Raw genomic sequence first — 25330 nt, forward strand, 5'->3', positions numbered from 1 at the left:
ATTGAACATATATATGTTCATATGTTTTTTGCTTAGTTGTATTTCTCTGATAATTCTGAAAGTGCTTCTGAAAATTCTATCAGTGAGAAAATTATGACAGTGAAAGAGATGCGTGCTAACCCACACCCCATCTTGCCTTTCCCTTAATTATTCCTGGGCTATTGGGCCAAGCTAACTCTGAGAGACTTTTTTTTTTTTTTTTTTTTTTTTTTGAGAAAGAGTCTTGCTCTGTCACCCAGACTAGAGTGCTGTGATGTGATCTTAGCTCACTGCAATCTCTCTCTCCTGGGTTCAAGTCATTCTCCTGCCTCAGTCTCCGAAGTGGCTGGGATCACAGGCTTGCGCCACCATGCCTGGCTAATTTTTCATATTTTTAGTAGAGACAGTGTTTCACCATGTTGGCCAGGCTGGTCTCCATCACCTGATCTCAGGTGATCCACCCACCTCAGCCTCCCAAAGTGCTGGGACTACAGGCATGAGCCACCACACCTGGCCGAGAGACAGTTAAGTTATACTTTAAATGATAATAGGCCTTCCCCACAACTCAGCTGCTTTTGTAAAGCTAATGGGAGGCCATCAGGCTGGGGGCAAGGAGGAGAGCCCAGGTCCTACTAAGGTGCAGACATAAATGAGTATCAGCCATTATTCTGGAGGTTTTAAGATATGCACCGTCCCCAATTACTTCTGCAAATCACACCACTATTGTAGATGGGCCCTTAGAGTATCTTTGTCAGGTTTTTTTGCATGTCTGACACCCATGGCTCCACTTGGACCCACCAACCCTGCTCCTATGGCTCCACCCAGAAGCCATTCAGCCTAGAGGACAGCTCTGACCCCCTGTGATTTCATACAATCAGCAGCAAGTAACTGTTACCTCACCATCCCCACCCCTTGCCCCAGGCTGCCTTTGAAAAACTTCTAACCTGTGAGCACGAGATGATTCCAGTACAAACTCTGTCTCCCATGTGGCATGACCAGCCTTGGGTCTCTTAAACTCTTTCTCTACTACAATGCCATGGTCTTTATGCAGCAGGCAGGAAGAACCCCTCAGGTGGTTACAATTCTGTATGTGCTTTTTGAATATTTTTCTACCGGCCTATTGCTCTCTTCATCATGATTTTTTTAAATTTCTCTCTATTAGGAATTGATTTCATTTGAAATTGAAGAGACAATCGGAGAAAAACTATAGACCACTTATGATGGTTAATGTTATATGTGCTTGGCTGGGCCATGGGTCCCAGCGTTTGGCGAAACACAGCAGTAGATGTCCCTGTGAGTAGATGTTGCTTTGAAGGTATCTTTTAGATGCAATGAACATTTGTAATCAGTAGACTTTGAGTACGGCAGATAGCCCGTCACAATGTGGATGGGCCTCATCCAATTAGTTGAAGGCCTTTGAAAAAAGACTGAGATCCCAAACGAAGAAGGAATTCTGCCTCCAGACAGCCTTCCAACTCTAGTGGCAACATCACCTCCTCCCTGGGGCTCTAGCCTGCTGGCCTTTCCTATAGACTTCAGACTTGCCAGCCCCACAATCATGTGAGCCAATTCCTTAAAATAAATTCTCTGTCCTGTTTTTGCCCCCTCTGTCTTTCTGACAGCACACACATGCCCTCTTGGTTCTGTTTCTTTGAAGAACCCCAGGAAAACACACAAAGGAAAAACAACTCGATAGAAGATTCTTCAATGACAACAATGGAAGCCATCTTCACCATTCAACTAAACTTGAATGGGATATTATCAAACTTAAAAATTATCAACTGATCTGTAATCAGTTTTATCTTTTAAGACAGGAGATGAAATGAAGTATTTACAGATGAATGTAAAATGAACTTATCATTGCATTCTGAGCTACAGTAACTTCCGAGAGACCAAAGAAGCAGTACTATCTCAGCAAGATATTCTAAGATACTAGAAAGGCTAGTAAAATGGAGAGTCTATATTACATTTTAAATATTATCTAAAATGTAATTGTGAGATTCAAAAAGGCACAGGATGAAAACACTGGATAAGAATAGCATGTAATGGGCTGGGCGGGGTGGCTCACACTTGTAATCCCAGCACTTCGGGAGGCCGAGGCGGGTTGATCACCTGAGCTCAGGAGTTCCAGACCAGCCTGGCCAACATGGTGAAACCCCATCTCTACTGAACATCATACAAAAATCAGCCTGGCATGGTGGCATGCGCCTGTAATCCCAGCTACTTGGGAGGCTGAGGCAGGAGAATGGCTTGAACCCAGGACGCGGAGGTTGTAGTGAGCTGAGATTGTGCCACTGCACTCCAGCCTGGGCAACAGAGCCAGACTCTGTCTAAAAAAAAAAAATAATAATAATATGTAATGGGGGCTAACAGTTCATGTGTGGTTTAGTCTAAGTGGGGTCACATAGTATTTAATACTTTCAATAATAAAACTTCCCCCACAAGGTATGTGAAACAGGCAGGCATGTCTTCAAAACATCCACATAACCATTTATTTTTCAACTGAAATGGCCACAGAGTTTAGTCAAGCAATTTTTTTCCTTTATTTTTGTTAAATAAGATTCCAGAAAGTATAGTGCAAACACTCAGTAGAAAAGTTGCAATTAAGAAATGTACATTCACATTTAACATTTCAGTCCATTCACTTTTTTTAAAATAAAAATAGGACAAATTATTCAATTACTTGTCTCAATTTAACAATCTTGAAAAAGACTGGAAGGTACTCTACAGTGTTCAGTTGACATAAAAATAGACCCGTATTGATCATACAAATCTATCATGAGAAGTTACCCAGTTAGAGTGAGTTATTGTAATTCTGAATGTACTCATCGTGTTTCTCACTTCTACAGAAGCATCCTCAGTGAGCTGTATTGTGCGAGAAAATGACACCCTCGCCCACATCACTCTCCATTCCATAGAGGGAAACAACCCTATCCAGCCAAACCCAGAAGGACGCAGGCGCTTACACAACTTTTCTCAGACAGTCGAGAAAATCCAAAAGTGGGCTTTGGGCTTACCTTAAATAGGAATGGAATCTACCACTACGAGATGGTCATAATAAGGACATTGTTGTTTGAGCAGGGGGTGTGCAGTCAGTATAAATGAGGATGGTGGAGGAAGAGGAGTGGCGACTGAAGGGAGGTGGTGCATAATAAGTGCACGAGCTACACAAAGCTCAGGCTCCACGGGCCTCGCCATGGCTCCCGGGGATGCTCCGCAGCCAGCAGGCGGATGACCTGAGGTCAGGCCTGGGCCTGTCCCTTTGTGCATTTGGCGTGATTTCAAATTCAAACTAAGTTCCCTACCATTAGGAGTTTTCACGGCACGCAGTTCCAGAGTGCAAATGGCTTGCATATGTGCAGTTTTTACAGGTGGAAGGCAAGACCATACATCTCTCCCACACTGGGTGTGTGCCTCCTAGTGGACAGTTGTATGCAAGAGGCAGCGAAGGGCTCCCTCAGGATCCCCCAATGTGGGAATGGTCCCCTGAGACTTGTGCTTCATGTGCCTGGGGCCCAGAGTTGGGTGGGGGGTTGCTGGTGGGAGGTGAGAAACAAATTCTGGCTGCCATCAGGCCAGCTTCCCACTGCGCTCACCTGGGAGGTGGATGCCCACAGGCAGGATGCTCTGGGCTACTGTTGCACAGTCCTGCACGAGATATTTATTCAGCCCACAAGATTTGATAGATCTCTTGGGAGTTCGTCTAGGCTATTATCTCTGTTTAAACATTAATTCTCAATAAGTGCCTGAAAGCTCTTTTGAAAGCAACCTATCTGAAGGTCTGAACTGCCCGGTACCAGCAGGAACCAATGCCCAGGAGAGGGTCAGAGCACATGTGCTCTGGTGGTTGTCAAATCTCTCACCATCCATCATAAGCCCTCTGAACACTCCTGCTGAAATCGGCCCTTTGAACATCCTCTAACCCCTGGGAAGGCACCCGGACCCACATTTACCTCACCAGTAGCATATGACAATAACATTAAATGGCTCTACAGCAGAGGAAGACGAAAGTAAAAGTAGCAAATCCAACCAATGGCCTTCCCATAGCTCACAGAACCCCTGAGCAGAAGCTGAGCAGGGAAGAAATGGTGTGTAGTTTCAGGGTGTCTGGAGGTGCCACCATTTCTCCCCATTTGATGTCAGAGAGGCCTTACAGAAAAATAAGGCAACAGCTCTTCTTAAGGAGATTCTGTATATTTGAAATTAGACACAATGATAGGTTTCACTCAAATATAGTTTTAGAATATAGTCTGATACGACAAAGTAGGGATTTTTTAAAGCCTAACATTTTATTTCCTTGCTGGGGATCAGTAGTTAAAGAAGGACAAATTCCTCTTACCCAGGAGGAATTGCATTGCTTTAATTTAGCAATGTGAGGTAAGGCCTGCCAGTGCCAGGGAGGACTTAGGCACCTGCTCTGAGGGCGGGCAGTTGGAGCGAGTCTCACCCATTGGGGGGACAGCCTTGGCTGCATTCAGAACCCACCTGCTGAGGTGGCGCCTCCACCACTTGGGCACTAGCATGTGGATGAGCTAGAGTTCTCCATCAAACCAACACAAATCTTGCAGATGTTGCTGTTACCAAAGAGGCACTAAACGTCATGGAAAACACAAGGGCTTGGAACTGGATAGAGCAGGAATGGAGCCCTGGCCCTGCCTCTCAGGGCTGTGTGACTTCACTCAAGTCCTTAAGCTCTCTGGGCCTCAGATTCTTCAGTCAACATAAGGAGTATAATAATACCCCCCTCCATGGGCTGTTTGAAGTAGAGAGTGAGGTGAAGCACACAGAAGGTGCATAGTTACTGCAAAGCCCAACTTAGATACTAGTGATCAGTGTTTCCTTTATTTGTGGTCACAGCAAAACGCCCATGGAGACTGTGGTAACCAGGTGGGAGAGTGACAAGTGCCCTTCCCCTGTGGTTATCGGTGTATTAATAGAACATATTGAATCTGGTGATGGGTAGAAGGAAACTCACTAATTTCACAAAGAATGAAGGAGTTGTGCCTAAAATGAGTGACCGCTGTCAGGTACAAAAGACACAGCATTAGGCCAGGTGGCTGCCACTGTGGTCGATTTTCTGATTTCTTTTTTTTGACACAGTCTTGCTCTGTCGCCCAGGCTGGAGTGCAATGGTGCAATCTCGGCCCACTGCAACCTCCACCTCCCGGGTTCAAGCGATTCTCCCACCTTAGCCTCCCATGTAGCTGGGACTACAGGCTCCCGCCAACACGCCCAGCTAATTTTTTTTTTTTTTGTATTTTTAGTAGAGACGGGGTTTCACCATGTTGACCAGGCTGGTCTTGAACTCCTGACCTCAATGATCCACCCGCCTCGGCCTCCCAAAGTGCTGGGATTACAGGCATGAGCCACTGCGCCCGGCCTGATTTTCTGATTTCAAAGATGTTTTTCCCAGTCCATTGTGAAGCACAACCCAAGAAGGTCACCTGTCTATTGTTGCTCTTCCACTGCACAGCTGAGAGAGACGGAAGCTGACAGACACTCAGCTGGGAAGGCCTGGCCTCCAAATTGGCTCCCAGTAACTGGAGGGGAGCTAGAGGGCTGAATTCCTGCAGCTATCACCGCCCTGAGGCTCTCTCTACAGCCTCTGCACACTGAGAACCCAAAAGAAAAAAATCACTAACCAAATCAAAGAAAATGGAACCTAGTTAGTGCCTCAATGCTCCTGGACTTCAGTGCTGATGTAGTAGATTATAACGTTGACTTGATGTCTGAGATGCTGCTGCCCCTGTCCAGACCTTCCCCTCTAATAACAAGGATTTTCTGAGGGAAATCACATCAGGGCACTCGGGGATGGTTCCCCAAATGCCCTGCGTGGCAGTTATCTGACTATATTCAAACTTAATTTTGTTCCTCGTATGAATCCCATGAACAAATGATTAATTTTCATTTGGCTTATGCTATGCAACACGCAGATATGCATGACACACACGACAGAAACACGTGTTCACACATGTAATGCAGGCACACACATGGATTTGAATTAAGCACGGCCTCTAGTGAATTATCTATTTTTTAAGGTAGTGAACAGACTTCATATGGAACAGAATAGATTAAATTTTCAGGGAAATTTAAAAATACAAATATATGCATCATTTCACAATGGCATGTTGTTTAGGGAAGTCTAGCCCCAAAATGTGTGGCACCTGAAATGGAATCTGGTGTTTATGGAATGGACCACGGAGGTCACAGATATCCTCACATCCTAGTACAGGATCTGCTTTCACTAAGTGTATGAACAAACGGAAGGATAAGGCAGGATGCCCCTAGAATACTTTCCAGTGTCTGCCCCAGGGCTCCCCTAGGTGAGCAGAGGGCTCCAAGCTCCCCATTGTGTCTGTCTGGGGCTGTGCTCATGGGCACTTGGCCCTGTGTAAGAGGAATGTCTATGTGCAGGAAGCAGCCGCCCTGGCTGGGGCTCTGCCCGCTGCTGCTGTCCCCCAGTCTGCCCTGTCTGCCTCCAGGGACCCCTCTGCCTTCACAGCCCTGGAAGCCCTGCATCCAGCAGCCCATGACCGTGCTCTCTCCCAAGGGCGGGGCCTGCCCTTCAGCTCCTTGCTGTCAGTTCACACAGAATCACGGACACTGCAGCTTACAGACGAACCCCCTGTGAGGCATTCATTCCGCAACCGCAGGGCCTGACCACACTCAGATCACCCAAATCCTTCTGTGGAAAACCACAACTATGAGAAGAGCCTTCCTTCTGCTGAGCCCACTGAGCCTTCCTCAAAGTCTACCCTAGGCTCCATCCTGGCCTGCCCTCCAAGCAGGGGGAGCAGTCCTCAGGCCCTGCCCCTGCTCCTGATGCCCCTACCCAGGGGGGCTCCTTGGCTCCAGCCCCTCCCCCCCAGGCTCAGTCCAGCTGGGACGCTGGTCTCAGCCCACCCAGCTCTGCTTGACTTGGTGGGTGCAGTGAGGGCCGGGACTGAGAAAGGTTGAAGCAACTCCATTTCCCCTACTGCCCATTTTTGCCAAATATGGACACCTGCCTGCAGAATCTCCTGTCTGGTGCCAAAGAGCATGGAATGATTTGTGCACTGATAGTTATTTGGGGTACGTGAGCTCCTCATATAAGACCCCTCTCTCGGACACCCCGAAGCTCAATTTGAAGGCCTGAGCCACCCAGTTCGACCTTCTCACGCCCAGGCAAGCCTAGCATGGGGCCCCCAGGCCTGAACAGGTGTCCTGTTCAGAGAGCTCTTCTACCAGGATGGTACCAGCACTGTGGAAGGTGAATGGGGACAGCCTTCAGAGTGCCACCGTTTCCTTAAAATGGCCTATCACAGGTAAGCCTTGATATGTTTGATATGCTATCATTTAGACTCTGCACCAAACCAACAAACTGCAGCATACCACCGTTGGTCAGTGTGAGGCCAGTACTGAGGCTCATCAATTGGAACAGATCTTGGATGGAGTGGGTGCCTTTGCCTCCTTCCTTCCTCATCCAAGCAAGGGTGTGGTGACAATGACCTGACCGGGGTTTAACGCCAGCTCTGTCTGCTCACCAGACCTGGGGTGCTGAGCTCTGACCAGCCTGGGTGGCCCAACCCACAAGAACTGCGGTTTCAGAGCTGGGTCTTCGGGAAGGGGTGGGGGCTTTGGGAGTGGCAGCTCCCCGCCTCCCACCACCCCAAGCCAGAGAATTGGGCAAACTTGTACGCATGGCTTATCTCTAAATTACCAATCTGCTTTGGACCAGACTCATCTCTACAGTATAGAGTTAGAGTTATTGCTTCTATGACAGGTGTTCCAGAAGCCCTGGTGGCTTTAAAGTCTGAGAAACACGGGCTGGCAACTTGGGTTTCTGGGTCTGTGGGGGCGTCCTCCTGCAGGATACAGGCACCCCGCAGGCATGGACCACCCGGGCCGGCATGGTTCCTGCAGGCGACTGGAAGCATTCCGGGGCTGTGTTCTACTCTACGGCGTCAGGCATGAAAGGCATGCAAGGGTCGCGAGGGGAGCACACAGGGTCGTTTCCAAAGGGCCACAGCATGGCCAAGCAGGGGCTGAGGTGGGTGTGGGGCTTGTCTTCATTTTTGGTACGAGTAAACAGGCAGCACCTGTAACTGGTGCACTATTTACAAAGCCTCTTCAATAAATAATTTAGAGAGAATCCTACCCGAATGGCTCTAACATTTGTACATGAATATTGTACATGATTAAAAATAAATAAGGCAATATAATACAGTTTTCTCACAAATAAAAAGGAAGTTGTTGTTCACCAAACCCCAGGGAACATTATGGCTAAACACAGTTCCTGAACTCCCAGGAAGTGGCTGGGGTTTGGAGTTGCTGATGATGGAGATGTTTGCCCCTGAAGTGGAGACCTTGCCAAGTCTGCCATGGGGTCCTTTCCAGAACAGTCGTGAGCCCAGAGAAGGCAGCATGGTCCCCGCGACAGCTTCCTCTTGCTGCCCTACAAGTGGCCACACCTTGGGCAGCTTCCAGGACGTACATGTGTGACCTCCCGGCTCTGTGGACCCCAGGCACGGCACAGTGTGGCTGGCTCTCTTCTCAGTCTCACAGGCCAAACCAAGGTGTCGCCGGACTGGGCTCCACTCATGCCTGGAGGCTCTGGGGTGAATCTGCTTCAGGCTCACTTGGGTTGTTGCCAAACTCAGCTCCTTCTGGTTGTGTGAGCGACACCCGGCTTCCTTGCTGACTTTGGCTGGAGTTGTCGAGTGGCCTGTGGTGTTGGCTCCTGGCCCCTTGTCTTTAAGCCAGCAATGATGGCACCATCTCTGTGACACTTCAAATCTTTCCTGGCTCTCCTGCCTCCCTCAGCCATTCCAAGGGGTCACTGAGCCCACCCAGATAATCCAAGTTCCCCTCCCATCCTTAGATCCCTAACCGTAATTCCACCTGCAAAGTCCCCTTTGCTGTGTGACAGCACCTGGCCACATGGCTTGGAACTGGGGCATGGACACCTTTGGGGTTCACTCCTCTGTCTACCCACTACCTGGATGACCGAAGGTGGGCAGCGGCACTGGGGGCAACAGGGTTGGCTGTGCCAGGGGCTCTGCACCCTTCTCAATAGCTCGTGGGTCAAGGACAGCACCACGATGAGCTGGAGGAGCCAGGGCGGCTGCACTCACCACCACCACACTACGCCCTCACAGGCTCCCTGTGGCTCCTGTCTGAACTGACTGCTTCAAGTCCGGCTGGGATAGACAGATGAGCATGAGAAAATCCTAGTGGAAAGCGGACCATAAGGACAAACCATTTGTCCTGAAGAGAGGAAAGCACAGGAGCAGGGACAAGGCAGGGCCTGGAGGAGGGGTTGACAGCAGGGCCCCAGCCAGGATCTCAGCCCACAGCCGGCTCAGATGGACCCTGGGTCCTCAGGGTGAGCTCAGGAGCCCTCGATGGCAGCCTGGAGATTCCACATAAACATAAGGTCCTGCAGACACCCCAACAGCAGTGAGAGGCCCTGCAAGCACCTCCTTCTGCCCTAGGACCTCACGGGAGCCCAGCCCCTACCGGCACAAGGTGATGCCAGAACACCAGGAACACGAGCGGACAGCGACATGAGGACCACCCAAGGTGAAAGGTGCCCGAACTCTGCCCTCAAAGTCTCCAGTGGGTCCATGGGGTCAGCCTACCTGTGAGGTCATGTGGCCTGGCCTGGGAGCTCCCTGTTATAGCCAGGGGAAGGTGCTGGAAAGGCATTGGTCAAAATCACTCGGCAAGAAGGTGTCTGGAGACCATCCTGCCTCTTGCACCATCGCAGAGGCCACAGCCCTGACCAGAGAGAAAGGAGGGTGGACAGTGCTCCTGACAACCCTGTCTAGACACCTACTCCACACCCTAAGGACAGGCAGATGGGGGCCCCTACATGCAGCCTCTACCCGCCTCACCTGCCTGAAGCCATCCACCCTGCCCACCTCTGTCCGGACTCCTGTCTCAGCTGGAAGCACCAGGCATCATTTCACTGGCCGCCCTGCAAAGCCCTCAGGGTCTGGCCTCCCCCAGCTATGGCCCAGGCCCCTGCTGCCCCCACACGGCCACACAGCTGAGGCAGGGTCAGGCCCTCCCTGTGCAGGGGGCTGCCTCTGATGGTAGCAGCCAAGGACATCACCGACCTGTGCGGACAGGGATCAGCCTGGAGCAGGTCCCACACACAGGTCTACACTCCAGGGAAGGAAGTCTGGGCTTCTCTCTGCTCCTATTCTGAAAAGTCGGGGCCCTCAGGAAAGGGTTACAGTTGTTGAGGAGCAGTGAGGAGGCAGACCCCCAACGCTGCTGGCTTTGAGCAGAGACAGGGCTCAGGCCTCACCTGCAGTCCACAGAAACCTCTCTGACCACATCTCAGAGCAGTGGGTCTTTAGAAGTTCCCCTACTATGGTGCCTACCCAGAAGCTTCCCTCCCATTTCTAGCCACCCTCCTCCCTGTGACCGAGATCCAAGGTTTCCATATGCCAGACCTTTGCCCACTATTTCTGGATAGTGCCTTTCCACTGGCCCTCCTGGACCCCGTCCCCCTCTTCCTTATTTTCATCTTCATTGTGACTATTTAGACATGCACGTAGGAGGTTGTCAGATGTCAACACTATCACCTGCAGTCAATTTCCCCGCAAATTACAACAGGGACACCTGCATTCACGACCATCAGCCAATTCTGAAACTTCGTCCTGGAGGGTTGGTTCTGCTGGAGAAATAGCATCTTCCATCAAGGAAACTTGCTCATGGGTGTGAGAGCCACTCATATGCAGCGGAAGTGGAGCCTCACACTTTTGTTGCTAAATGTAAAGGATCCAAGATGCCACAGGGAAAGGAAGAAATAACACCCTTCGTCTTCTCTGAACAAACACAGTGCCGGTGCAGGATGGGGAATGTCCAGGTGTTTTAGGAGCTGGAAGCCATTGGCGGAGGGGTGGAGAATGCACAGGTGCAGCAAGAAGCCCATGCTGGCCATGGTTGTGGAGAGGGGGTCACAGGGCCCCCTGAGAACTCCAGAAGACCTGCCTCTGGCTCTTAGCAAAAAACCACGCTTGAAAGCCAGCAGCCACCACTATCCATGCAGTGAGAGGCAGCTTCTCAATTCTCCCCAAACCGTCCAGTTCAAGAGTGGACAGCTCTGTATTGTGCCTGTGGTGTGAACAACCCCAGGCCTTGGGACCTTCCCAGAGAGGCCTGACTTCCCACTCTGGCTCTTGAAGCTGCTGCCCAGGGCTGGAGCCACCTGTATGTCAGGTCCCACCTGGGTGGGGTGGACAGGGCTGTCTCAGGGCACACTCTCGCAGAGCTCCTCAGTTGCTCTGCCAGCCACACCTCAGCGGCTCTTGCTGTAACCCTGGTGGATGCTCTGAAGGTCCTTACATTGATGCCGACCTGGCCAAACCTGAACAGGCCTGCTGGAAAGAAACAGTGCTCCCTATGCCACAGAGGGAAGGATGGAATAGACACCTCTCCGGGGAGGCCTGGAAGTGTGCAGAGTTGGATGTCCTCCCCTCACCGAGTCACTGCTGTGCTGTGTCTGCTCGGTGGTTGGCCCTTGGGCCACAGGCCACGCCTGGACAATACTCCTCCTCCACCCTGGCCAGTGGCTTCCTGCTCTGCTGGTCTGGCTGGTCCTGGCTGGAGCCACCGTGGCCTGTGTCGCCCCCGGAGCATTCCCACCCCCTGTGCACCCCAGAGGCCCATGTGGGCTCCACTAAGCCTCCTTCCCAGCTGCTGCAGGGGGCAGGTACTGGCCCGGGGAGTGTGGAGGGAGCCCAGCCCTGACTGAGACGCCAGGCATGGGGCACACCGGGGGACGTCTGCCCTGAAGGCCAGCTCTCCCATATGGACACATTTTCCGATCCAAGCCCAGGGACCTGATTTGAGAGCCGTTTCCATCAGTCCTGCCTTCTAGAAAGTATGTCAACATCTCGCCTTTGCCCTTGACACTGACTTTGCCTCGGCACACAAAGTGGTAGGGGCACCTTCTCAGCAGCCGGTGGACTTCCTCAGTCACCTGTTGATGGAGAGAAGTGAGTGTTACTCCAGGGCAATGAGGGGGACTCCTCTGGGAAGAGACCAAAACATTCCATCCTGCATCTGTTGCTGTCCACCCTGACTGCCCAACCCTGGCACTGGGATGTGGCTTTCCCAGCTCAGCCTGGCAGCCAGGGCCCCTACTCTTGCTGAAATCGCTTGGGTCACTATGTAAAAAAGACATAGCCCTGCAAAGACAACCCAGCGGACTCAGAGAAGTCTAAGGGGCCAGCCCCAGGGCAGTTTCACTGCCTGTTCCCTTGACAATAGGAGGAGGCAACGTTCACTGGGCCAGAAAGGGTGGCCCAGGGAGCACCCAGACAGGCAGGCGGGGGGGCAGGGCTTGTAGGGACCTAGCACCAGGGTCTGGATGTGAGCTTCCATGGTGGCTCCATGCACTCCATGCCAGAGGCTGCGTGGGACCCAGCTCCAGATGCTAGAACAGAGAAGAGCAGGATTGACTCTCTGGGTTCAGGACTCTTGGCACCTCAGCAGCCAGGGACATTTACAAGTAGGGCATACAGAATGTAGGGGGCAGAAGGTACCCCCCTCAGCTGGAAGGGGCAGCAAAGAGTAGAGTCTAGGGCAAAGCGTGACTTCCAACTCACTGCTAGGGGCAGCAGCGTGGTGTCAGTGGGGGTGCAAACCAGCCAGTTCACAGGACCCCGGCGCAGCTGCCTCTGCAACCCTGAGTCAAGGGAGGGAGGGACCAGCATACGGAGGGTAGTAGGCAAACTGTCCAGAGAAAACAGAGACATTTCTTGACAGGTTCGCAACCAGTATTTTAGCTCAAAGAATTTCTGCTTCACAAAGTTTGGAAAAAGATAAAGGATGAGAAAATAGTTTCTACTAGAAACAATGAGTCCTGTGAACAGAGGACACGACTGGTATCTCTGCGTTACGTTGCAGGTGTGATCTTGGAACTTCCTCTCTTCCTCCCTGTCTACCTGGCTGCTCCTCACTCCCCCACAGTCCATTCAAACCCTGGCATCTTTCGTTAAAAGAACTAAATCAATGCCAAGACCACCTTCTAATGCCCAGAGCTCGGGAGGGTGGCCCCCATCAGTGTGGCAGGGGAGGGAAGCCCAAGCAGGGGAGGGAGGACAGAGGCCCTGTGAGTGCAAGGGTGATATCCTGGGCAGCCAGGAGACACCTGGCTGGGGATTGGACAGAGGCCATGAGTGAACAGTCTGTGCATGAGGCAGGGGCAAAATAGGACAGTGGCAGGCCCAGGTCTGATTTTAGAAACTTAAAAATGCAATGTTGGTTCAGGGCAGGGGCCAGGCTGGGGTGGGCAGGATGGGGCTCCCATGAAGTTCTCCCCTGGCAAGTCCAGTTTTGGGGGAATCCTGCAGAAGGGTGCAGGGTACAGCCATTGTAAAAAAAGTACATTGTAAAAAAAAGTAAGTATATATATATATATATATATTTACACTTCGTGCTGTATATATATATACACACATATGTGTGTGTATATATATATACAGCACGAAGTTCTGGAGGTGGATGGTGGTGATGGCTGCACAACCATGTGAATATATTTAATGCCACTCAACCGTACACCTAGAAAAAAGATGACAAATTCTATGTATACCTTACTGTGATAAAAGAAATTTTAACAAAGAGAATGCAGAAGTGCAGCGCTGCTCCATGGAAGCCCCATCTATGTTTTGAGCAGGAGAGGAGAGCTCCATGAATATTTTGGCCTACCTGTCCCTTAAACTGCCCCCGTGAATAGCTGCTGTCACTCGCCTGGGGACCAAGCCTTCCCTCCATGGCCTCTGGAGGCCTGTGGTTCCCAGGGAGGGTGGCTGCAGGGCTGTGCGGCCCCTCACAATCTCCATCTTAGTTGTAAAGGCTTCATCCTGGTGGTCATCAAGACCGAGTCAAGTTTCAAATTTGTTCTAAGGGAAATCCCAGAAGCCAAACCACACTCCTCTACACTGAGGAAAAGCAGAGGCTGCTGCCTTCTAAACCTTTCCATGGCTTTTAGAGGGTGTCAGCCACCATGTGTCAGCCCACCTGAGCTGCCCACAAGTTCCTCAGATGAGGTGGACACGCATAGCACCCTCCCTTCAAACACACAAGAAAGCCCTTCCTTCCTATGGCAGCTGGTGGAATCCGGAGTCCTGGGATGTGCAGAGTGAATGAGAGTCACCAGGCTGCTGGGACCAGCAGCAGGACCCAGTGACTCAGTGCTCCCACCTCTGCACCTGGTCACTCAGGAGCCAGCCCCCAAGGCTAAATGACAAACCAAACAACAAAATCAAGATGCCCGGGCCAGGATGCCCTCCAGAGCAGACAGACCGAAATACGCAGCTCTTTCTGCCCTGCCACTTACGGGCTGCAGACTGGGGATTCAATTCTGGCCCCCTGTGCCTCAGTTTCCTCACTTGAAGAATGGGCACCCATGCCTTGGGGGTTTCTAGTGAACTGACCTGGATTCTGCCCTGGACCCCTGTGCTGTCCATCCGACTGGCCACGTTGACTGTGTTTCCCCAGATGTCGTACTGGGGCCTGCGAGCGCCAATCACTCCAGCCACCACAGGGCCAACATTGATGCCTAGAAAACAGCCAGCGCATGACCTGTCATTAGCGGGAAAAGTGTAACTCACCCCACCAGGGCCACCAAATGCACCTGATGCTGCTCCTGGTGGAGAAAAGGCTGCTCCTTTCAGGGCTTTGTTTCCTGGGGTCACCTAGCACCAGGCTCCTTCTTGAAGCATCACACACAGCACCACAGAGAGGCAGCTGCCCTGCTGCACGGGCTCCCCTGGGCAAGGTCCCCTCATGACACTGTCCACTGCACTGGGGAACAGCACTGGCTGTTCAAAGAACAGCCTGATCCTAAAGAAAAGTCCCCTTTCCTGGAATAGCAGCCTCTGTGCTGAGCCCTACCAGGGGAGCCACTCAGAAGTGTGGCCTTTCAGTATCTATGATTACAGGGTATGTCTCCAAGTGCATCCTCTCTTCCAGAAAAATAGCAGCTCCAGACCTTTTCTCGGAATGTGACCTTATGGCTATTTTAGAGTATGGGCCCCAGAACTAAGCAAGATGGTGCAGACTGCTCTGAAGGGAGGAGAGGGAGTACCTTCTCTTTTTGTAGCTCAGTGTCCAACTGGCCTCTGGACAGCTGCAGACCAGCTGGACAGCATCGCAACAACCCAGGCACACTAGAACTTGAGTCACCCCTTGTGCAACTTTCCACAAAGCACTCACCCTCTCTGAGCCTGGTCTTCCTTCCCTGTAAGTAGGGCACATACCAGGCTGCGACGCCCGGCCCGTCCTTGGCAGGACAGAGGGGGACCAAGCATGCTGTCAGCTCTCCTGTTACAGCCTGCTGGCAGCCACCTCCTGCAACTGGGGCTTTCTGGCCTCGACCGAAGCCTCTTCCTATCTTCCCCTTCCACATTTGTGGACTAATTTTCCTGAGCTTGTCCTAGAAAATTCCTCTGACGTCCTGGGCAGTGGCAGCTGGCATGGCATGGGAGGAGCCTGAGAGCAGGCGGCACAGTGGTGTGAGCTGGGGAAGGTGGGCATGGGAAACTCAGAGAAGAACCCCAAAGGACCACTTCCCAGATGGCTGGAGCTGGTGGCAGTTAGGGAGCACCCTCTGCTAACCCCAGACGTCCCACCCGCATAAAGAACACTAGGCTAGCACCAGCCTGACAGGCAGAAGGGCCCCAAGAGATCCTTGTCCAGCCCCACTGCATGACCAGACACTGAGACACAGGGCCAGGCTTGCCAGCTGGTCCTGTCATTGGAAAGTGAGGAGCAGAATTTCCCCGACCCACCATCAGATCGATTTCCAGGCACATCAGTAGCTCTGCTGACCAGAGCCCAGGGCCCAGCTGGCTCACTCTGCCCCTGCCCTCTGGCCAGACACCATGCCTAAAGCCGAGCTTGCTTTTCAGGACAGCAGAACTCCACGTGCTCTAAATGGATCACCTACCATCCTTCACATTCACACGTAGCTCCGAGGTTTGTTTTTAAGGCTACCGGATGTTTCAATTCGAAAACAACCATGAACCTCTAGTTTAAGTGTGTCCTGGACTAGTAAAATTTTTTTCTGGTAAACTGTCTACATCTCAAGAAAAAGTGAATTTATGATTTAAAAAAAAAAAAACAACAAATCATAGTTTTATAAAAGGAACTGGGGCATCCAGTGGTTTTTCCTCCTCACCACACAGGTGAGGGAAGGAGCCCAGAGAAGACACAGGGCGGCCGGAGTCCACGCAGTGGGGCTCCCGTCAAGGCCTCTTTCTGGACAGCCCATGTGGCCTCAACTATGTAGCCGTGGCCTCAACTATGTAGCCATCGCCGGCGAACAGGAAAAAGGGCATTTTACTTCAGCTAAGTGTGGACTTGGAGGAGCATCTGAACGTCTCCAGGACAGTCAAGATTTCTAATGTGTTTCCTGAGCTAGACAATGAATCTTCAAAGTCTAAGTCACTTTCTGAAGCATCTTCACTTCCACCAGCAGCTTCCGGGGCAACTCGGTACACAGGTCCCCATGCCCTCCTGGGTGGCACCACCCTCCTTCCTGTAAGACCAGGGCACCTCATCAGCTGATTCCACCCCTAGGTGGGTGTAGGAAGGTGTTCCACATGGATGGACAGGATAGGTTTAGAGCCACGTACCAACTCGGAGGACGAAGTCGTTGTAAGACTGGTAGTTGATTTCATCCAGAACGTCAAACATTTCAATGGCAAAGTCCGCCAGCGTGCTCAGGTGGGAGGAGATGGACTTCTTAGCCTAGGCGCAAACAGACGGGGTCATTACATCTGGGGAGTGCTAGGCAAGAGGGGGCCAGGGACCAACCTGCAGTGGCCAACAGCTGCACTTTCAGAGGCAGGCACTCTGGGTGCCTGGCTATGGGCACATTTATCATTCCATTCTACAGATAGGAGACTAAGAGAGAGGCAGGGTATTGGCCAAGCCCCAGCTCCCGAGGGGCAGAGACAGGGCCTACCCAAGGCTGCCTGCAGGAATGGGGTAGGGCAGCCCTTTTGAGTGGGAGACCAGGTGCTCAAACTCCTGCTTGGACAGCGTTGCTAATGCCCATTGCAAATGAGCAAAACAAGGACAGAGATGCACGCCAGGGAGTAGGCAATTTCCCTCCTTGAGGTTGAGGCTACGTCGTCATGTATGTGTGTGACAAGGTCCTTTCTGTTGTGAAACAGTAACAGTTGTAAGATCTCTAATTTTTATTTTTAAAGGGAATTTTATTAGTCCTCACAATCAGGAAACCAATGCTGTTTTAGAAATTAACAGACTTTATTTTTAGGGCAATTTTAGGTTTATAGGTAAGTTGAGCAGATTATACAGAATTGTCATATATCCCTTCTCCCCACAGTTTCTCCTATTGTTAACATCTTACCTAAGTGTGACACATTTGTTACAACTGATGAACCAATATTGATATTATTAACCAAAGTACATAATTTAATTAGGGTTCATTCTTGGTACTGTCCATTCTACACATTCTAAATGCATGACATGTATCCACTATAACCTTTTCAGACTGGTTTATGTAGCCAATTGTATTTAAGGCTTCTCCATGTCTTTTCATAACTTAATAGCTCATTTCTTCTCACTTAATAATATTCTACCTTATGGATATACCAGAATTTCTTTATCCATTCACCTACTGAAGGATACCTAGTTTGCTTCCAGTTTTTATTATGAATAAAGCTGCTATGAATATTCATGGACATAAGTTCTCATTTCATTTGGATATATACCAAAAGTGCAATTGCTGGATCATATGGTAATATTATGTCTAACTTTGTGAGAAACTACCAAACTCTCTCCCGCAATGGGTGTCCTATATTGCATTCCCGCCAGCAATGAAGGAGAGTTTCTGTGCTCCACATCCTCACCGGCATTTGTCTTGTCAGTGTTTTGGATTGTAGCCCTTCTAACAGGTATCTAGTGGTATTTTACTGTTGTTTTCATTTGCAAAGCCCTAAAAACATATGATGCTGAGCATCCTTTCATATGCCTATCTGTCATCTGCATCTCTTTTGGTGAAATGCCTGTTCGAATTGTTTGCCCACTTTTTAACTGGGGTTTTTTCTCTCTTGTTGAATTGTAATGGCTCTCTGTGTACTATAGATACAAGTCCTTTATCAGATAGGTGGTTTGCAAAGATTTTCTCCTAATCTGTGACTTGCCTTTTCATTCTCTTAATATTTTTCACAGAGTAGGAGTTTTTAATTTTCATGAAGTCCAACTTACCAATTTTTTCTTTCATGAATCATGCTTTTGGTGTTGTATTTAAAAAGTCATTGCCAAACTGAAGGTCATCTAGATTTTTCTTCTATGTTATCTTCTAAAAGTTTTGTAGTTTTGCATTTTACATTTAGGCTTATTATCAATTTTGAGTTAATTTTTGTGGGGGGTGTAAAGTCTGCATTTTTTTTTTTTTTTTTTTTTTTTTGCATGTGGATGTCCAGTTGTTTCAGCACTGTTTGTTGAAGAGACTATCTTTTCTCCATGGTATTGCCACTGCTCCTTTGTCAAAAACCAGTTGACTGTATGTCTGTGGGTCTATTTCTGGGCTCCCTAGTCTGTTGCACTGATCTATTTGCCTATTCTTTTGCCAATACCACACTGTCTTGATTACTACAGCTTTGTAAGTCTTGAAGTCGGGTAGTGTCAGTCCTCCAGCTTTGTCCTTCCGCTTCAATACTGTGTTGACTATTCTGCGTCTTTTTACTTTCCATATAAACTTAGGATCATTTTGTCAACGACACAGAATATCGTGGTGGCGTTCTGATTGGACTTGTGTTAAACCTACAAATCAAATTGGGAAGAACTGCCATCCTAACAATACTGACTCTTCCTATGCAGGAACACTGACTCCCCAATTACTTAGATCCTTCATTTCTTCCATCAGAATTTTATAGTTTTGCTCCTATAGATCTTGTACATAGTTTGTTAGAGTTACACCTAGTATTTCATTTTGTGGCTACTAATATAAATGGCATTTTGTTTGTAATTGCAAATTCCAATTGTTCATTGCTGGCATACAGAGAAATGATGAGCTTTTATATATTCACTTTATATCCTGGAACCTTACTATGATTGCTTCTTAGTTCCAGGGGCTTTTTTCTGTTATTGTTGTTGTTAATTCTTTGGGATTTTCTATGTATACAGTCATGTCATCAGAAGCAGATTCCTTCTCAGTCTGTATGCCTTCTATTTTCTTTCTTGTCTTACTGCCTTCCAGCAAAATGTTGAATAGAAATGGTGAGAGAGGATATTCTCGCCATGCTTCTCATCTTAGAAAGCGTTTTGTTTCCCTCCATTAGGTATGTCAAGCTGTGGGTATTTTGCAAAAGTTTTTAAATCAAACTGAGGAAGTTGTCTTCTATTGCCAGTTCACTGAGAGTTTTTTTAAGAAACCGGGAATGGGTGTTAGACTTTAATAATTTTTCTGCATCAATTGATATGATTATATAATTTTTCTTCTTTATCCTGTTGATTTCATGAATTTCATGAATTCATTTTGGAATATTAAAAACTGCCTTGTATATCTGGAAAAAATCCAATGCGGTTTTAGCATATAATTCTTTTCATTCATTATTGAATTCAATGTGCTAATATTTTCTGGGGGTTTATACATCTATATTAATAAGAAATATTGGTCTGTAATTTTCTTTTTCTATAATGTCTTTGTCTGGGTCTGGTATTCAGGTAATGGTGGCCTACAGAATGAGTTAGAAAGTGTTCCTTCTGCTTCTGTCTTCTGGAAGAGATTGTACAGAACTGGTGTAATTTCTTCCTGAAATGTTTGGTAGAATTCACCAGTGTATGCATCTCAATCTGGTGCTTTCTGTTTCAGAAGATTATTAATTATTGATTCAACTTCTTTAATAAATCTAGACCTATTCAGAATAATTATTTTTATTTATTCACAGTTCTACTGTGGAAAAGGAGAATGCAGGGCTGATGGGAGGAGAAGAGAGGGGCAAGTGGGGAGGAAGGTAGGGGCTGGTGGGGGAGGGACTGGGCTGCTGAGGAGGTGGGCCAGTGCGGGGGGTAATGGAGCAGGGGCAGGGTGAAGGTTCTGGGGGGAGGTGTCTAGCAGGGCAGGGCTGGGGCTGGAGGAAGCTCCGGTGAGCAGCCTTCTGTGCTGACTTTCCCTAGGAGATTGTGTCTGGAGACAGCCAGCCACGGACAAAAACAGCACTCAAGCTGCTCCCGTAATCCAATGCAGAGGGCAAACAAACCCCAGTGTGGAAGCTACCCAGGGTCCCAGAGCAGTTTAGGGAAGAGCTGGGACCCAGTCCCCAAGCAGGCAGCGCCAGGCTGTACTCACCTTGGTCCCCGAGGTGGGCGCTAGCCCCACAGCGGCCATGTAGGTGCTCCCGATGGTCTTGATCTTCTCTATGTCCTTGTAAAAGTCTTTTTCCATGAGCTTTGTTTAAAACATAAAACTGTTAAACATGACATAACATTTGAGAAAAGTCGCTGCAGCCGTCAGCCCCCAGGAGCAACAGCAGAGCCGATGGACACATTCAGGAAAGCAACATGTCTTCTTTGCTTTGGGCAGACAAGCTCTAGGACTACACTGGCAAGAAGAGGTGAGGAAGGACAGTACAGGACACATTCCTGTCCCCAACAGGTGAGCTTGCAGCCAACAGGAGAATCAGGTCCAACGACAAGAGGTGGTGGGGCTGCCACAGTGCCTGGCTGGCTGCCGGGGGGTACCTGGAGGCACCCACCTGCCTGCCCATCTGTAGACAAGGGCCTGGAGGTGCCTACCTGCCTGCCCATCTGTAGACAACGGTGCCCCCCTGCCTGTCCATCTGTAGACAAGGGCCTGGAGGTACCCACCTGCCTGCCCATCTGTAGATGAGGCTGCCCAGCCCTGGCCACTGTAGATGTCCCAGCCCTGACATTTACAACATGAGGATAAACACCCAGCCCCACCCAGTGGCCCTGGTCCCCCGCCCTAGAGTCAAGACCCCCTTCTCTCCTGTCATGGTTGGTCTGTATCCCAAAGGAGACAGAATGCCTGTGCTTCCCGGGATTTGCTTTCTCTCATTCCAGCTACAAAGAATGCGACATATTATGAGACACGCTCTGCCCATGCAGCTGGATGCACCACCACAACCAGGCGGGGTCAGGATGGCGATGCACAGCCTCACCTCGTCAAAGTCGGCGATGATCTCATTGAGAAGCCGCAGACACTCTACCCCCATGTTGTTGCCATCCAGCTCGATGTAGAAGTCGTTGAAGTTGGGGATGGAGGCGAACATGACACCCACCTGGGAGTAGGACTGGTAGTAGAGGTCCTGGAAATTCAAAGGATGGGTCAGGAAGGGTCAGCCAGGTGAGCGCCGAGGGGGGTGACCAGAGCAGTGCCGGGCTAGTGCTGGCCAGGCACAGGCTGTGTGCTCACCATGTTCCGAGGGTTGGACATGAGGAAGTGCTGGGCGACATGGGCCGGCAGGAGGTTGAAGAGGATGCGCCTGTTGTCCAGCTTCACCTTCTCCATGTCCTCTCGCTCCTCCTCTGCCTGGGGTATCATGAGCCTCCATTAGTCCCATCCACTCACGCTGCCTTCACTTGTCCCCACCGCACACTTCCTTCTAATCATCCAAACTGGACTCCAGGTGTGCTGATGGTCTACATCCATGCTCCTGTCCCTCCTCCCCACTAGACGCAAGACTAGATCCATGTTACTGGGTAGGGAAGATCTGCAGATGTCTGCCTAAGTCACCACCTCATCTACTAGAATGTCCAAAGAACAAACTATGGCTTCACCTCATTTCCAGGGTCTGTCCTGCCCTCTGCTACCTCTTAGGGACCAGATGCTACAGCAACTCTTTCTCAGGCATGTGCCCATCCACAGGCTCCACCAGCCCCCAGGCAGCTCCTGATGTGCCCCGCAGGGCACCTGTCCTAGAATGCCTCACGCCCAGGCGGGGCAGACACCTTCCTAAGGCTCCTGTTTCCTCTGGAATCTCTCTGGTCTTCACTAGAGCCACATCCCTCTGGGCACTGAGACAAGTAGAACCCTGCAGGGACGTAGGGCAGGGGCAGATCCAGGGCCGATGAGCTCATCTGAGTGCTGACTTCCAGCCCCCTGGGGCAAGGAGTAAAGACCCAAAGGGTCCCACCATGGGGACACAGCAGAGCAGATGACAGGAGCAGGTGAGTCCCAGCCCGCTTACTGCTAGCTGTAGGACCCTGCAGACTGATTAAGCTGACAGCAAAGGCCCCATTCATGGACCACTGTGAGGGCTCAAGAAGTGCTCTTGGCAGGGCCCAGCACAGCCCTAGTAGGCAGAAGCCACTGGGGTCCCTGTGTTTCCTCACACAAAACCCAACTCCTGAAAGGAGTGAAGCTTGGGGAGTATTCCAAGTATGTATCAGCATTTATGGAGGCATTAAACTCTTGAATGTAGTAAACACTGTGCAATGATTGCCCTTGTGGAGCGGCCCATGGCCTGGCCACCACAAGCCATGGTTTGGAGGCCAGCTCCCCTGATTCATGTCCCCCTAGGTGGCTGGTGACCCGGCCAGCAGATGCAGCCTCACTGTGCCGTGGTTTCCTTATTGTAAAATGGGTATAACACACCCACTTTTAGAGGGAACCCTTGTAGGGTTGTACTTAACAAGGGCTGAGGGGACAGCACGCCCCTTAGTAAGCCTAAAGAGCACAGCTGCTTTCTGGCAGTACTGATATTATCAGAGCTGAGCTGGCCAAGAACATGCCGCTAGACTGCACGCAGTGATTCCACCAGCTAAAACAGAGAAGTGGAGATTTCCAAGGATAGAGGTGAGGAAGCCCCGAGCCTTGAGAGCCAGGTACGAGGATGGGGGTGTGTGTGAAGCCAGGCAGGGCATGCAGGGCAGGCCTGGTGCAAGTGTGTTCTGGGAAGACAATGCCAGCGAATCAGTGCGACCCATGGAGACAGACGGCGCCAGGTGTTTCTTCCTGTCCCTTAAGGAGTGTAGACCAGAAGCAGATGAGGACAAAAGAAACCCAGGAACCATAACCTTTCCAGTCAGACCAGAGCTGGGGTCTGGCTGCCCAGATGGGCTGGAGCCACGCTCTGCCCACGCAGCGGCTGTCTGGGCACGGTGCTGACTTACTCTGGGTCATGCTCAAAGGTCAGAAACCTTCAATTTCCAGATAGTCTCTGGGGCTGCTTTCAACTCAAGTTCTCATGAATAATGACATTCTGGACAAACACCTCTCTATAGGACCCACATTATTAATTATGTGTTAACACATCAGGCTCCAATATACACAAAAGAAAGGTTTGTAAAGGGTGACATAAACAGAAAGTAAAGAATATTTCTAAAATAATAGCTTTGTTTTATTTATTAGTGGCACAAAAATCACTGCTCTCTCTAAAATACTATTGTTAGTGTTAATAGTATTTTAGTGAAAACAATGTAATTGAGTATGCTTTGATTAAAAACCACAATATAGGTTTATGGCATTGTGATTTAAAAATTTGCGTCTACATTCTGCTTATTTCCACATTTGGAATAATGGGCTATCAGAGCTGCTGTCCTTCCGAAATCATCATATATCTCTTAATCCATCCACAAATGCAAAGGTCTTTGGTGAAATTTGAATGAGAAACGGCCATCTTTCCCTGTGCCACTTATTTTCACAAACCAAGCAGAAGTTGTAATTGTTATATATTTTAACAAATGTGATGAAAATCCACTGAAATTCTCAGTCTATAAGATTTTCCCACCAGGAAACTCTATTTTTAAGAAAGAGTAGTGGGCACCACACATTATTCCTGTCAACAAAATCACGTGTCCATCCAACCTCCATGTTCTGAATGTTCTCTTTATGGCACAGTTTCTTTCAAAAGGTATTTCCTTTCTCAATTGTCCTTCTGTTTCAGAATTCACTGACCAGGATGCATCTAGTGATAGTTACATGATGCCTCAGAGAGGTCACAGCCTGGAGTGCTTGTCATTTGGAAAAGAGAACAAAATAACAAACAGCATAACTTGGCAACTCCCCGTGTGCCGACATGTGCTATGAGTGACTCCCACAGTCACCCCAACAGTCTTCTAACTAACAAGACCAGTAACCCCAGAACCTGGAATCAACAACATGTTTACTACAAGGGAACAGCCAAGGGAGGGTGGTCCTGTCCTCATTCTGTCTTGGAAGTGATGTCCCCACCTCCCTCCTGCAAGTGACACAGGGCATCTGGCCAGTGTCAGGTCAGCACTGCCAGTTCATTCTTCAACATCAGGAAAAAACATTTCTTAATTCTCAGGTACAATCACTATAAATAGACTTTGTGATGCCCTCTCCCCAAACCTCGCTGAACCATCCGGTTTCCTGAGGGGCACACATCCCACTTTGTGGGCACTGCAGGTTCCACAAACACCTCCTTTTGGGAAAGTGCAGAGGGAAAGGAACTTCTCCAAGCACAGCAGCAGCTAAGACAATAGTCTTCAGCCCTCAAGTTAGAGGAACTTAATCTCTAACTTTGGGGCTGAATTGCTTCATGTTCAGCTTCTCTGACACTTGGTTTTCCCTTAAGCAAGAGGCACTCTGTGACCCATGCCACCGGCGGGACACAGAAAGATCAGAGCAAGCAAGTAAGAAACTGATGCACGTCTCTGCATGGTGTCACTGCTCCAAGGACAGGTGAATCCTGAGATTCAGGGTGGTCCTGGCTGGGCAGGCTGGGCAGGGTGCACATGCCCAGAGTAGTCCCATAACTGTTGTCAAGAGGGCAGAAACACCAGAGGGGCAGAGCCACATGCCCTGACCCAGTGAGTCTCCCCGGAATGGATGCCAGTGGCTTCTCTCCTCCCTGCAGGGCTCTGGGGTAGAAGTCCCTAATGCTCACCACTGACTTTCAGGGACAAAGAGGATTGTGCAGTCCCAGCCCTTGATAACCAGAGAGACCAAGGGGGGCTTCCGGCTGGACCCTCAGTGGCCAGCCTCGACTTCACAGCCCCCCTTCTGTGCTGCGGGACTGAGGAAGCTCCGGTGTCCACTGGCCTGGATCTTGGAGGACAATGATGACATGATCCTCTCGCTGAACTGCATCAGACACAGAGTGAGAAGAGGACTCGTCCTCTCTGATGAACACTACTGGCACCCTCAGGAGGTCTGCGACTGCTGCGCAACCTAGCCTGAGCTCAGAGTGCCAGGAGTAGGCGGCAACTCTACAGGGCTGAACTCTGGAGTATTTCCCACTTTCCACTTTCCTTCCCTCCCATGTAGTTAGGTCCCTGATGTGCCCCTAACAACTACCAGCCTCCCACCCTCCCATCCCCCAGCAGAGGTGCACAACCACCACACATTCTCCACTTTGTCCACAGCTCTCACCCTGGCTGCTCAGGAGGCTGC

At 49.9% G+C, this 25330-nt stretch overlaps 1 protein-coding gene across 1 annotated transcript in view; it reads right to left on the bottom strand.

Annotated features, from left to right (window-relative positions):
• Positions 1 to 5052: 5052 nt before the first annotated feature.
• Positions 5053 to 25330, bottom strand: part of ADCY1 (adenylate cyclase 1) — a 144036-nt gene continuing 123758 nt past the window's right edge. Inside the window, exons 15-20 of the mRNA XM_055293209.2 lie at positions 21386 to 21502; positions 21132 to 21278; positions 20300 to 20398; positions 16614 to 16728; positions 14412 to 14536; positions 5053 to 11953 (exon numbers count right to left, since the gene is read on the bottom strand). Of these exons, the coding sequence (XP_055149184.1) occupies positions 11651 to 11953; positions 14412 to 14536; positions 16614 to 16728; positions 20300 to 20398; positions 21132 to 21278; positions 21386 to 21502 (906 nt within the window). The 3' untranslated portion in view covers positions 5053 to 11650. The remainder of the gene's footprint in view (positions 11954 to 14411; positions 14537 to 16613; positions 16729 to 20299; positions 20399 to 21131; positions 21279 to 21385; positions 21503 to 25330) is intronic.

The sequence above is a fragment of the Symphalangus syndactylus genome, chromosome 9 (assembly GCF_028878055.3).
Source record: "Symphalangus syndactylus isolate Jambi chromosome 9, NHGRI_mSymSyn1-v2.1_pri, whole genome shotgun sequence".
NCBI lineage: Eukaryota > Metazoa > Chordata > Mammalia > Primates > Hylobatidae > Symphalangus > Symphalangus syndactylus.